This window comes from Neoarius graeffei, chromosome 10 (genome assembly GCF_027579695.1).
Source record: "Neoarius graeffei isolate fNeoGra1 chromosome 10, fNeoGra1.pri, whole genome shotgun sequence".
Classification (NCBI taxonomy): domain Eukaryota; kingdom Metazoa; phylum Chordata; class Actinopteri; order Siluriformes; family Ariidae; genus Neoarius; species Neoarius graeffei.
The window spans coordinates 89493980-89506408 of record NC_083578.1 but is presented as its reverse complement, the minus strand read 5'-3'; the positions used below and the strand labels follow the sequence as shown (position 1 = coordinate 89506408).

The 12429-nt window shown below is 39.1% G+C and overlaps 2 protein-coding genes across 3 annotated transcripts in view; one reads left to right on the top strand and one right to left on the bottom strand.

Moving 5' to 3' along the window:
- fsd1 (fibronectin type III and SPRY domain containing 1) overlaps nucleotides 1–6271 on the top strand; it is a 28175-nt gene extending 21904 nt beyond the window's left edge. The window contains exons 10-14 of one of the 2 annotated variants that reach the window (XR_009655474.1): nucleotides 104–186; nucleotides 420–671; nucleotides 2898–2986; nucleotides 4760–5182; nucleotides 5845–6271. Coding sequence is in view for 1 of the 2 variants with exons in the window: in XM_060930939.1 (XP_060786922.1) it covers nucleotides 104–186; nucleotides 420–671; nucleotides 2898–2986; nucleotides 4760–4870 (535 nt within the window). In the remaining variant the exon portion in view is untranslated. Of the gene's footprint in view, nucleotides 1–103; nucleotides 187–419; nucleotides 672–2897; nucleotides 2987–4759 lie in introns of both variants that reach the window. The other variant, XM_060930939.1, reaches the window with a different exon arrangement.
- A 323-nt stretch (nucleotides 6272–6594) lies between these two features.
- Nucleotides 6595–12429, bottom strand: part of stap2b (signal transducing adaptor family member 2b) — a 34764-nt gene continuing 28929 nt past the window's right edge. Inside the window, exons 12-14 of the mRNA XM_060932581.1 lie at nucleotides 11217–11267; nucleotides 10749–10859; nucleotides 6595–7360 (exon numbers count right to left, since the gene is read on the bottom strand). Of these exons, the coding sequence (XP_060788564.1) occupies nucleotides 7296–7360; nucleotides 10749–10859; nucleotides 11217–11267 (227 nt within the window). The 3' untranslated portion in view covers nucleotides 6595–7295. The remainder of the gene's footprint in view (nucleotides 7361–10748; nucleotides 10860–11216; nucleotides 11268–12429) is intronic.

Below are 12429 nucleotides of genomic sequence, written 5' to 3'. Positions count from 1 at the left end.
CTGAATTATGTTTGTTGTCTTTGGAGTCGATTGTGCTATCAGGAAACCCTGCCTCTGTCTGCACACACTGCTGAGGTGTGTTAATGTGTGTTTGTGTCTACAGGACGGCCATGATGTCTCCGAAGAGAGCGCCGTCAGCCCGGGTGGGCCGAGATCGCTTCACGGCCGAGTCCTACACTGTTCTGGGTGAGTTTAAAAGAGGAATAATGCCATTTAGAGAGAATAAAGTGAAACGTTTAACGCTGATATGATCCTTTTACTGCATTCTGTGTTCATCTTCGGAAGCCCAACTTTCTCCTCCTGGTATTGTTCTTGGGCTTTAGTGGATAAAAGGTGGAAATCGTTGTACTGATTGAACATCATGATAAAGATCGGTATTAAAGTATCTCACTGCGATTTCTCACACCATCTGATGTCAGGTGACACCATGATCGATGCAGGGCAGCACTACTGGGAGGTTCGGTTCGATAAAGAGAGCAAGGCGTTTGCTGCGGGCGTGGCACTGCGTTCTCTCGGCCGATTCGATCAGCTCGGGAAGAGCAGCGCCTCGTGGTGTGTCCATCTGAACAACTGGCTGCAACAGAGCCTCAGCGCCAAGCACAACAACAAGGCCCGCACGCTGGACTGCCCCATCCCCGAGCGCATGGGCATCTACTGCAACTACGACGAGGGTGAGGATACGGGGGGGTCAAAAAATATTAAAAGTATTTCAAAAATAGAAGTAAAAGTTGAAACAAGTTTTCCACAGTCCTGTTGAATTCTGATTTATCAGAAGTTTTGATTTAATTTTCGATAACAGCAGCTCTGATAGTATATATTATAGTGCTGTCAAAAATGTCGCGTTATTAACGCGTTAACTTGACTCAATTTTAACGGCGATAATTTTTTTTATCGCGAGATTAACGCTCTGTGACATGATGTAGGTTTTTCATAAGCTTTTGAAACTGCCAGGAACTTGGAACAGAGACTTTGCTTAGAAAACCGATAGCAGCTAGACTGTAACGCCACGCCCCGCACAGCCAGAGTCCTCTGCCGCCCCCAAAAGAACCAGCGCGGGCAGGGCGCGCTAGTAGAGATGGGATTTATGGCTCTTTGATGGGATCGACATCTTTGTGATCCGTTCTTTGAAAAGAGCCGTTCAAAAGACTGGCTGATTTGGCTCTTTTTAAATATTTATTCAGTTTTAAGAAGACAGCATCTAAAGAAGCCAGATCCCTCTGAACTGTAAACTCAATGCTATCCCAGAAATCCTTCCTGTAATATGCAAATTTGGCCGCCTCTGATTGGACAGCGCGACGCATCAACAGGTAGAAAGTGCAAAAGTACAAAATGTGTTAAGTGAGCTGAAACAGTAAAGATCAGATTCAATGCAATATTTATCAACGAACAACTTAAACTTTAATATAATAGTGTACTTTATATTATAATCAAGCATGTCAAGCCTACCGTCACTGTGTAACCTGTCTCTCTGATTAGAGCTGTAGACTAACTCAAACAGTAGATCATTTCACTCATGGTTCTCTTACTAGCCCCGCGCCGGTGCTCGGCTTAGGTTTCACGTTGCAGTGGCTGTGTCAAGATGTGTTATGCTTTGCAATAAAAAAAAAACATTGGTACAAAGCAAGCCCATTCACATTTTTATGCTGATAAGAGAATTACAATGGTTTTTTATGTGACAAAAATGTGCGATTAAATTGCGATTAATCGCGAGTTAACTATGATTGTCGCGACATTAATCGCGATTAAATATTTTAATTGCTTGACAGCACTAATGTATTATAATTATTATTAATGTGCTTGTTCTAATACGTTATTTTTATAGTACAGTAAATTTATTTAGCATTCTATGGAAGGAGTCTCCAGTGTCAAAGGTAGAACTGTAGCATAAAGTTTTCTGTTTTAAATTTCAGGATGTCAGGATTTCTTGGTAACATTTACAAGCTGCGATTTTTTTTTTTTTCCTCTCATTAACTTCAAGAGAGCAAAAAAGAAAGGCTGTGGATGTTCTGCAACGTTATACAGTATGTGCCGGTAGCTATAAACTGATGATAAATACATATCATTTTGTAATTTTGCTGTATTAGTATACATGGAATAAATCCCTTTGGGATGCGCTGTTATGGGAAAATAATCACATCCCCAAGTTTTATTCCTTACATCATAAACTATCTTGTAAAAATATAGGCTAAGAAGCAAGTGTCACTGATGGAACAATGAATTCTGAATTATTTCGGAGAATTCTAAAGGAAAATGTCAGAACATCTGTTTGTGAACTGACTCTCAGGAGAAAGTGGGTCATGCAGCAAGACAACGATTCTAAGCACACAAGTTGGTCTTCCAAAGAAAGATTAAAGAAGAGTAAAGTTAATGTGTTGGAAAGTCGTGACTTTAATCCAGTAGGAATGTTGCGTGAGCGGTTCATGTGAAGAAACGCACCAGCATTCCAGAGCTGAAGCTGCTCTGTTCAGAGGAACAGGATAAAATTCTTCCAAGCTGATGTGCAGGATCTGATCAACAGTTACTGCGGCACAAGAGGGTCACACCAGATACTGAAAACAAACTAATGACACTCCTCTGTCTCATCTTTCTATTGTTTCATTCATCGTTCCATCCTTCCATAGCAATCCACTGATTTTACAACTCCGTCAACTTTTAAGGTAGAACTGCCAAACCTCGTATGTAGATTCATTTGCTGAGATAAAGCACACCTTTACTCTGTCTGTCTATCATTTAATTTTTTTTCTTTTCTTTGCAAACACTAGTATTTCTTCCTGGAAATGTAAATATAACCCTTTATCCCTTCATCAGGATTCATGCCTTTTACATGATGTGTTAAATTCCACTTCATACTGTAATCATTTTGTTATTAATAAGTCTAACCTCTTTTTCCCTTCCAGGCACATTGTCTTTCTACAACGCCAAAACCAAAACACTCATGCATACTTTTAGGACAAAGTTCCAGCAGCCGGTTATTCCAGCTTTTATGGTAAGCCTCTGCATAACCAACTTGTGGAAAGTACATTTTGGTATCTGTGTGTGATGTGATGCCTGATTTAACGTGAAACAGCAGGAAATGATGTCATGAAACCTGATTCCATGAAAGGCAAAATGAGTCACATCTTGTGTTTTCCAGAGTTTGTATTTTTCTCTAGAACAGGAGCTGTTGGGGTGGAGCTTCCGTACTGAATCCTCGTAGCTATTTTCTCTAAAGGAAACTTTTACAAAATGCCAATCTTTCACTCTTGAGAACCTGAGAATGCATTTATTTTCACACACATTCAAAAATTCAAATTTTGGTTGTGTGTTATGGAAGGCAACAAAAAATTAGACCCATGTTCACACTAGCAAGTGACAAAGTGGCTGGCGACTGTTCATTTTCTACATGTGTGCGCAACATAAGCTGCAATTTCAGCGACAACAGCAAGCGCCGTTTTAAATGGAGATTTTCACTTAAATTTTTTAGATATGGTGCTCTAAAGCCAAAAAATCCAAACAGTTGGCTTGAAAGATTCTTCAGTATGTGTTTTGATGTTTCTTCAGTTCCCCACTCACAACTTTTTTCCTCTTTTGTTGTTTGACACACAAGTAGAAAAACCTGAAGCCATGTTACTTCCTTCCAAGAAAAATAAAACTTGGAAGGAAATAGCAGAGATTGTTGGTCCATCTGGTGAGTGTATGTAGCGAGTACAGCTAGCTTACTTTGCTAGTCTAATTTGACAGTGTACCGTAGCTAGTATGAAACCAAGTGTGTAATGTAAATTAAAAAAACCCCACTGTTTTCACACTGATTATTGCACAAGTTAATTTGTTGGCTACTATTTTGCTTTAGAAGCTATATATAGCTACTACTTTTTCACATTGAAAGTTAAAAAAAAACAGGCCACTCCCACAAGCAGCAACAGTCATCATCGTGACGTTTGCACAAGAGAAATTAGAAGTGACAAGATGATTATTTTTTGTTGAAATTGTTATATACAGGTTGTTTAAAATGATATACACTACCGTTCAAAAGTTTGGGGTCACCTAGACAATTTTGTGTTTTCCATGAAAAGTCACACTTTTATTTACCACCATAGGTTGTAAAATGAATAGAAAATATAGTCAAGACATTTTTCTGGCCATTTTGAGCATTTAATCGACCCCACAAATGTGATGCTCCAGAAACTCAATCTGCTCAAAGGAAGGTCAGTTTTATAGCTTCTCTAAAGAGCTCAACTGTTTTCAGCTGTGCTAACATGATTGTACAAGGGTTTTCTAATCATCCATTAGCCTTCTGAGGCAATGAGCAAACACATTGTACCATTAGAACACTGGAGTGAGAGTTGCTGGAAATGGGCCTCTATACACCTATGGAGATATTGCACCAAAAACCAGACATTTGCAGCTAGAATAGTCATTTACCACATTAGCAATGTGTAGAGTGGATTTCTGATTAGTTTAAAGTGATCGTCATTGAAAAGAACAGTGCTTTTCTTTCAAAAATAAGGAAATTTCAAAGTGACCCCGAACTTTGGAACGGTAGTGTATTAATGTTAACATTATTTTTGTACAATGACGCAAAACATTAAAGAACAACTTTAGTCTTAATATTCTGGTTCAAAATAGTGTAATTCTGAAACACTAGTTTCTCAAAAGGTGGAAATGTGCCTGTTTTTACTCCAGAACCTTTCACAGAAATTTTGCGTGGCTGTAATGAGGCATAACGTCTAGACTGAAGACATTTCAGGCCATAATGGATGTTCTTTGGGACTGTGCGTAGGTGTGGAACGGGAGTTTCTCAGTTCAGACGGGTCTTCAGGTTCCTACCATAGTGCAGTGTGGCCAGAAAAGGAACAGCAACGCCAGCAGCTCCAATGCCAGCCTTACCTAGACCTCCACTCGCCCTCCTCCCCCTCCATCCGTCTTCCTCCACTGCTTTGTAGAACTGTTGCCTGTCACTCAGGCTCTTAGTGGCAGCGGAAAGTACCTACGATTTTACCCTGGTGTCCGGAAATGGAGAGGAAGAAAGAGAGAGAAGCACCAGCTCTCTGTGCCTTTCAGCTTTCTCATTTCATCCATGAACATGTGAGACTTGCACATCGCAGTATAAGTTGCATGGTTCTGTCAAGTCTTTTGTGTTAAAAGTGTGGTGACATTCAAGCTGAAGACTTGAAATTTTCTCACGTACACAAAAATGTGTGAGGTAAATTGGTGAAACCGAATGTTTAATTGACAGTTTGTGGGTAAATGTGAGGAAAAATTGTGAAAGAGGGTTTCTCTGTGAATGTAAGAGCATTTTGTGGTTATTTTTGTGTGAATGCGAGCACATTTTGTGGGTGTATCGAAGGTATAATTGTGAATGTGAGCATTTTGTTGGGTGTATTCGTGAGGTAAAACTGTGAATGCGTGTTGTGTGAATGTCTGAGGTAAAATTGTGGATGTGAGTGTTTCTAGGTGAATGTGTGAGCGAATGAAGGAGCAATTTATAGGTACATGTTTGAAAGAAATGCTCTCACACAAGTTTATGCGTATATGAATGAAAGGTGAGTATGAAAGCATTTTATGTATTTTTTTAAGGACGTTTTGTGGGTGTGTGAGGGATAAAATTTAACAGCCTGAATGCCACCTAATAGCAAACAAATTATATTTTTTCCCCAAATTTCCAACTTCTGAGTTTCTTGTGTTTGCTCAGCCATTTAAACCATTTCAGCCAACGGTCTTGAGTGACTGTTTTAATGTTTTCGCACTGAATATCTTTTGATTATCGACATCTAATTCTGCTAAATGCTTCCCAAGTAAAATGTGTTATATTCAGAACCAATTCAGCACACGAACTAAATGCTAATAGTAAAATGCTTCCTCTAGAATATATTCAACATTGCTGTGCCAGCAGAAGTCCACATGAAGGGTGGGAGGACTACACGAGATGAAGTGTGTATGACTGTGTGTGTGATGTACCATAGTGTATTGTTGCCTTTGTAACGGCAAGGTATTTACGCTTATGACAAGTTGTACTTGTTTTTGTTGCACGCAGATGCGAAGGACAAAGGAGAAAATTCCGCTTACCTCCACAAATATGTACGATGTTTTATCATGTTTTTTTGGATTACATGAACGGTGACCATGTTACTAAATATTACACTTTGCTGACCAAATGGTGCAGTGTTCAGTTTTTATTCTTGCCAACACCCTACTGCAATTTATTATAATATACCGTATATCTCCCTGTATATAAACCATTAATGCTTTTATGCTGAAACTGTAGTATTACAAGAGATGGCAAAATCTTCAGTTTTCCTACATTATAATCCTGTGCAAGATAATAAAACAGTAAGCCATTTGTGGTTGTGTTTTTATGTGAACACCCTTTAAAGATGTCATCCAAGTGATAAGCATAGTTGTAAGCAACCAAGCTATCTACTGCAGTAACTTATTTTCACAACAACACCAGTTTGATTAATACCTTTTATTTATGTAATCATTTATACCGAGATGGCAGCAAACTAACAGGTTTTTTTAGGTACATTAGCTCAATAATGTGTTGAATTTAAAAAAAAAAAAAGCAGCTGTCATGCTATCAAGAAACCAAAGCATAAAATCTGTTCTGAAGATGTTGGAAAGAAAATTAATTAGCACCTTCTGACCAATCAGATTCAAGAATAAGGTCACTGCTTTGGTGTAGTCTTTGTAAAAGTGGAATACAGGAGACAGACAACGAGTAGATCTGTTATTTATTTAAACATTTATTGTGCTTTTCATAGAAATCCAGTATAAGAGCAAATATAGAAATTCCTTACGTTAAAGAATGATGTTATTGTGCTTAATGTACACCATCTTTTACAAATATAACTAAATTGTCAATTATATGGATACGTATGAAAAATCTGCATTATTATATTACTTTACATTAGAATACTGTTAATTAGGTCATAAAGAAGACATCAAATGCAACAATAGCAATAATGCTATACAGACAGGTAGATTTTGATTAGCAAAAATGCTATACACTGATTTACTGTGAGAACATATGTCAGACACAGACAATAATATGGCAAGTACACACTTCCTGGTACTTCCTAATGTACACTGAGTCATAGTAAAAATTAAAGCGCAGGATTAATAAGCTGTTAATCTTCAAGGTGCTTCACAAGCATCCAGTCTCTCTCTCTCTCCCCCCATTAGTCTCTTCCAAATGTACATTGCTGGCTGTGAATCAAGGGATATTCTACACCAGAGAAAAATGGCTCAATTGTGCAGAGATCTTCATTATTAAATGGCTCCTTCATTTTTTTTTTTTTTAAAGACAAGCTGGTTGGCTAGGAGTCAGAGGTCACTCTGCCACACTTCAACTGCAGCTTTTGTTTTAGTTCTTCATGAACACCTGTGAAGAAACAAGAACAACAACAATTGCTAAGATTTCAACATACAAAACTGTGATATTACTCCATTTCCATTCTCAAATCACTCATTTAAGTCTCAATTAAAAACTAACATATAATAATTTACATCACAGACAAGCAATTTCTCAACACGACATGGTGCAAAGACCAAAAATATAATAAAGCATAAAATGTAGTAATGTCTTATACTACAGGTACTTTATTTATTAATTATCTTGATGTCAAAGCCTAAAATTTGTCTAAAATGCAAAAAAAACCCATGAATATTTGTGTACTAAGTAATGCGATAAATTAACGCAGTAATACTCAGTTACATAATTCCAAAGTAAAACAAAATCGAACGCTTCACACCTGATAATGAATTACTAAAAGTGCCAACCCATTTTATATGATTTAAAAATAATAAAATTTCAATGTAAAGTCTTTTTAGCTTTAATGAAAAGAAATTTCTAGTCTAGTTGTTAGTGTTATGAGTTTTCTATCTCTAACAAAAGGGGGGGGAGATCATTTAAAGGTGATGTTTGTAATATTTTAAAACTGTTTAAAAAAAAAAGTGTTTCTGGACCTGTAAATACCCTCTAATATCAAAGCTAATTTAACAAATTATGGCTTATGATATTGCCAAGCATCAGATCACATTACAGGTTTCTGTTTACATTTTTCTGACCCTGAAATGAGCTCCACCCCCAGCTGTGATCTTCTCCTTTAAAAGGCAACATACAAGGGATTCATAGTTTCAGCACAGGAGGGGGGCGGAAAGGATGAAAAACTTCATCGTTTTGTAATTGCAATTCACTTTACAGACAGCAGAGGGCCTAACATATTATCTCATCTCATCTCATTATCTCTAGCCGCTTTATCCTTCTACAGCAGGGGTCACCAAACTTTTTTCTCTGGGGGCCACATTGTCGTTCCTGACTGTGATGGGGGGCCGGGGTCGGGTCAGCTATATCACATAGAATTGTATGACCCAGACAAATATGACCACCAGCAGGCCTCATTGTGTAGTAGAGATTACTAGCCTGGCACGGCCATCCCCACTACTATATCCCCACTACTATATCCCCACTACTATACCCACACTACTATATCCCCACTACTATATCCCCACTACTATACCCACACTACTATATCAACACTACTATATCCCCACTACTATATCCCACACTACTATATCAACACTTGATTCCTGGCACATATTTATCTTTACTAGTGGTTTGCAAAAGTAGTAATTGAGTCTTCACACTTTGTTTTAATTTGAAATACCACAGATATTCCATTTATTTGTTTTCTAATAAAAATAACATCAAAGCTGTCAAGGTAAGAAACATCTGCCTATTTGAGGTGATTGACACTGGCAAAGATGAGTGGAAAATTATAAATTGTAGGTAGGCCTGTTGATATTATTAATAATATAAATAATAATTGTATGCAGCACTTAATAAAGGTCAAATAAATAGGCCTATAAAATAAATACATTTTAAAAAACAGTGAAATTATAATATGAGCAATAGATCACAGCAGTTGTGCTGTGTCCTGCACGTCATTGCTCTCATGGCCAAAGCAAAAAACTCGAATTCTGACGCTTTCTCATTCAGCTGGTCATCCACGTTGTCCCCCAAATCTTCGGTTCGCCTGGTCATAGTAGGTGCGGAGAGACTCACCGCGTCGAGCGCATCCTTCTTGTTGGGACACACCTCCTCGGCCACAGCAAGCACGCATACTTTAACAAAGTCCCCATCAGTAAACGGCTTTCCATGGGTAGCTAGTAGGTGAGCTACCTTATAGCGAGCTCGGACAGCAGCCTGGTTGATCTGGGTTTGGCGAAGGAATACATTCTGTTGTGCAGCCAGTCCGCATTTCATCCTCTGAATCCTGTCTTCTCTTGTTTGCCCTCGCAAACTAACATACTCTTTGTGGCAGGTTTCGTAGTGACGACGCAGATTATATTCTTTGAAAACCGGCACACTTTCTTTACATACAAGACAAACTGCACGGTCCTTACACTCATAGTTCGAATTACGTGGGAGCCAATGGGAGCTGAGCTCCCATTCCCTCAGGCTCCCATGAAAGAAGCAAACTTAATTTTCTGTGGAAGTCTCTCAAATACGTCATATATCACCATAATAAGCTTGAATAGCCTATATCACCATATAAATATAAATAAAACTCATTTCATTTCCGATCACCATGCAGCCATAACTTTGTATTGAACGTGTTATTAAACCGCAACATGTACGGCTGTACTTCACCTCCACACCACTATGCGCGCAAACTGAAATTTGCAGCCTGCGAAATCGAATGTGAAGTTAAGTCCGAAGAAGACTTGTCCTCTATCTCACAACGATCTTCCTTTGTTTAACAATATATATATATATATGCAACACCGTGTGTGTGTGTGGGTGCGTGCATGCGCGCGCCTGTGTGTGAAAGCTGTGCACTTCAGTGCGCAAAAGTGCGCTGGTCCAGGAGAGCGAGTATGCATTGCTTTTTTTTTTAAATAGAGACCCCCATAGGGTCAAATTTATACTTCGAACCCTGCTTACACTGAACGAAAAAATAATCGGTGGTCCACTGTTCTTTAAAAACTCTGCACTCTCTGTCAGCTTTTCGCTGACCGCTCGCCATTTTGCTGTCCTGAACACTGACAATTCTCTGCGCGTGCGCTGCCTGTCACTGCTTGATTGCGAGCATATGACGAAAATTCTGAAAATATGAATAGTTCATTTTATAACTAAATATCAATTTAATTGATAAAATCAACAAAATACAAGATGCAGACATGTTATTATTTGCCGAAAAGCAATTTAAAAACATAGGCCATGACCACTTTGGGGGATTGCCTCATAGGGCCGGTTCAAGTGATGGGGGGCAGAGGGGCTGGGGGCCGGTCAAAGGGGGGTGGCGGGCCGGATCTGGCCCGCGGGCCGTAGTCTGGTGACCCCTGTTCTACAGGGTCGCAGGCAAGCTGGATCCTATCCCAGCTGACTACGGGCGAAAGGCGGGGTACACCCTGGACAAGTCGCCAGGTCATCACAGGGCTGACACATAGACACAGACAACCATTCACACTCACATTCACACCTACGGTCAATTTAGAGTCACCAGTTAACCTAACCTGCATGTCTTTGGACTGTGGGGGAAACCGGAGCACCCGGAGGAAACCCACGCGGACACGGGGAGAACATGCAAACTCCACATAGAAAGGCCCTCGCTGGCCCCGGGGCTCAAACCCGGACCTTCTTGCTGTGAGGCGACAGCGCTAACCACTACACCACCGTGCCGCCGGCCTAACATATTTACTGCCTATTTAACAGATCGTAAAGTCATACCCATGTCCATCATCTAAATTAATGAGTTGCTCCTTACTGTGAGAAAGGTTTTTTGTGACACACGCTGGCAAGATCACTGGTTTTGGCTTTGTTTCAGGGGTCACCGAGATGCTGCGTTGGCGTGCAGTTGGTGGAAGCAAAGCCCCGCCTGCAACAAAGATTATCAACATGCCGTTTTTGCTTTCTTTTTAAAATCAGGAACAGTTTCATTAGCTAGTTATATGGTCTGTTTTCTTAACTAGCATGCTAATTAGTTAGAGCACAGTGTAGTTGAAGTGATTCATTGGTCTGTTGCTAATCAGCTTGCAACATAAAATCCTGAACAAAACATTATAAGATCACAAGCTTATGGGTAAGTTCTGCTCCTGAAGTCTACACTTATGTCCTGTTTGAACACACAGTGTTTAATTCTCTGTATTATCATCATTATTGCTGATATAAATCTTTATATCTAGAGTATAATATAATGATGATAAAAAACACAAAAAAAAGTAAGGTCACCTACCCGGACCTACTGACAGGTCAGGCATCGACAGCTGATGCGGCAAAGTTTTCACTGCAAACACACAACAATGTTTCTCATCATCATATTTAATATTTAGTATATATATATATTGCAATATTATATAAATAAAACTATTAACCAGATTCACTCACAATTTTGCTAAATTTAGGTTAATATTATTCTGTAAATAAAACTCAAAATTACTGTACTTGTATAAAATAGCAGCCAAGCTAATGAGCATTATTGCAGAAAATAAACACTTCCTCATGGGAAGTCCATTATGCAAACATAGGAGAATAACTATCAGTGTCTAATCATTTTTAATGGTTACCATTAATGTTAGGCTAATGACTTACAGTGCGTTGCAAAAGTATTCATACCCCTTGAACTTTTTCACATTTTTCCACCTTACAACCACAAACTTAAAAGTTTTTTATTGAGATTTTATGTGATAGACCAACACAGAGTAGCACATAATTGTGAAGTGAAACGAAAATGATAAATGGTCTTCAAAATTTTAAACAAATAAAAATCTGAATAATGTGGTGTGCATTAGTATTCAGCCCCCTGTACTCTGATACCTCTAAATACAATCCAGTGCAATCAATTGCCTTCAGAAGTCATCTAATTAGTTAATAGAGTCCTACTGTGTGTAATTTACTCTCAGCATAAATACACTTGTTCTGTGAAGGCCTCAGTGGTTTGTTAGAGAACACTGAAGAACAAACAGCATCATGAAGACCAAAGAACTCACCAGACAGGTCAGGGATAAAGTTCTGGAGAAGTTTAAAGCAGGGTTAGGTTATAAAAAAAATATCCCAAGCTCTGAACATCTCAAGAAGCACTGTTCAATCCATCATTCAAAAATGGAAAAAGTATGGCACAACTGCAAACCTATCAAGACATGGCCGTCCACCCAAACTGACAGAGCGAGCAAGGAGAGCACTGGTCAGAGAAGCAGCCAAGAGGCCCATGATCACTCTGGAGGAGCTGCAGAAATCCACAGCTCAGGTGGGAGAATCTGTGCACAGGACAACTATAAGTCGTACACTCCACAAATCTGGCCTTTTTGGAAGAGTGGCAAGAAGAAAGCCATTGTTGAAAGACAGGCATAAGAAGCCATGTAGGGGAGATAGCAAACATGTGGAAGAAGGTGCTTTGGTCAGATGAGACCAAAGTTGAACTTTTTGGCCTAAATGCAAAGCGCTATGTG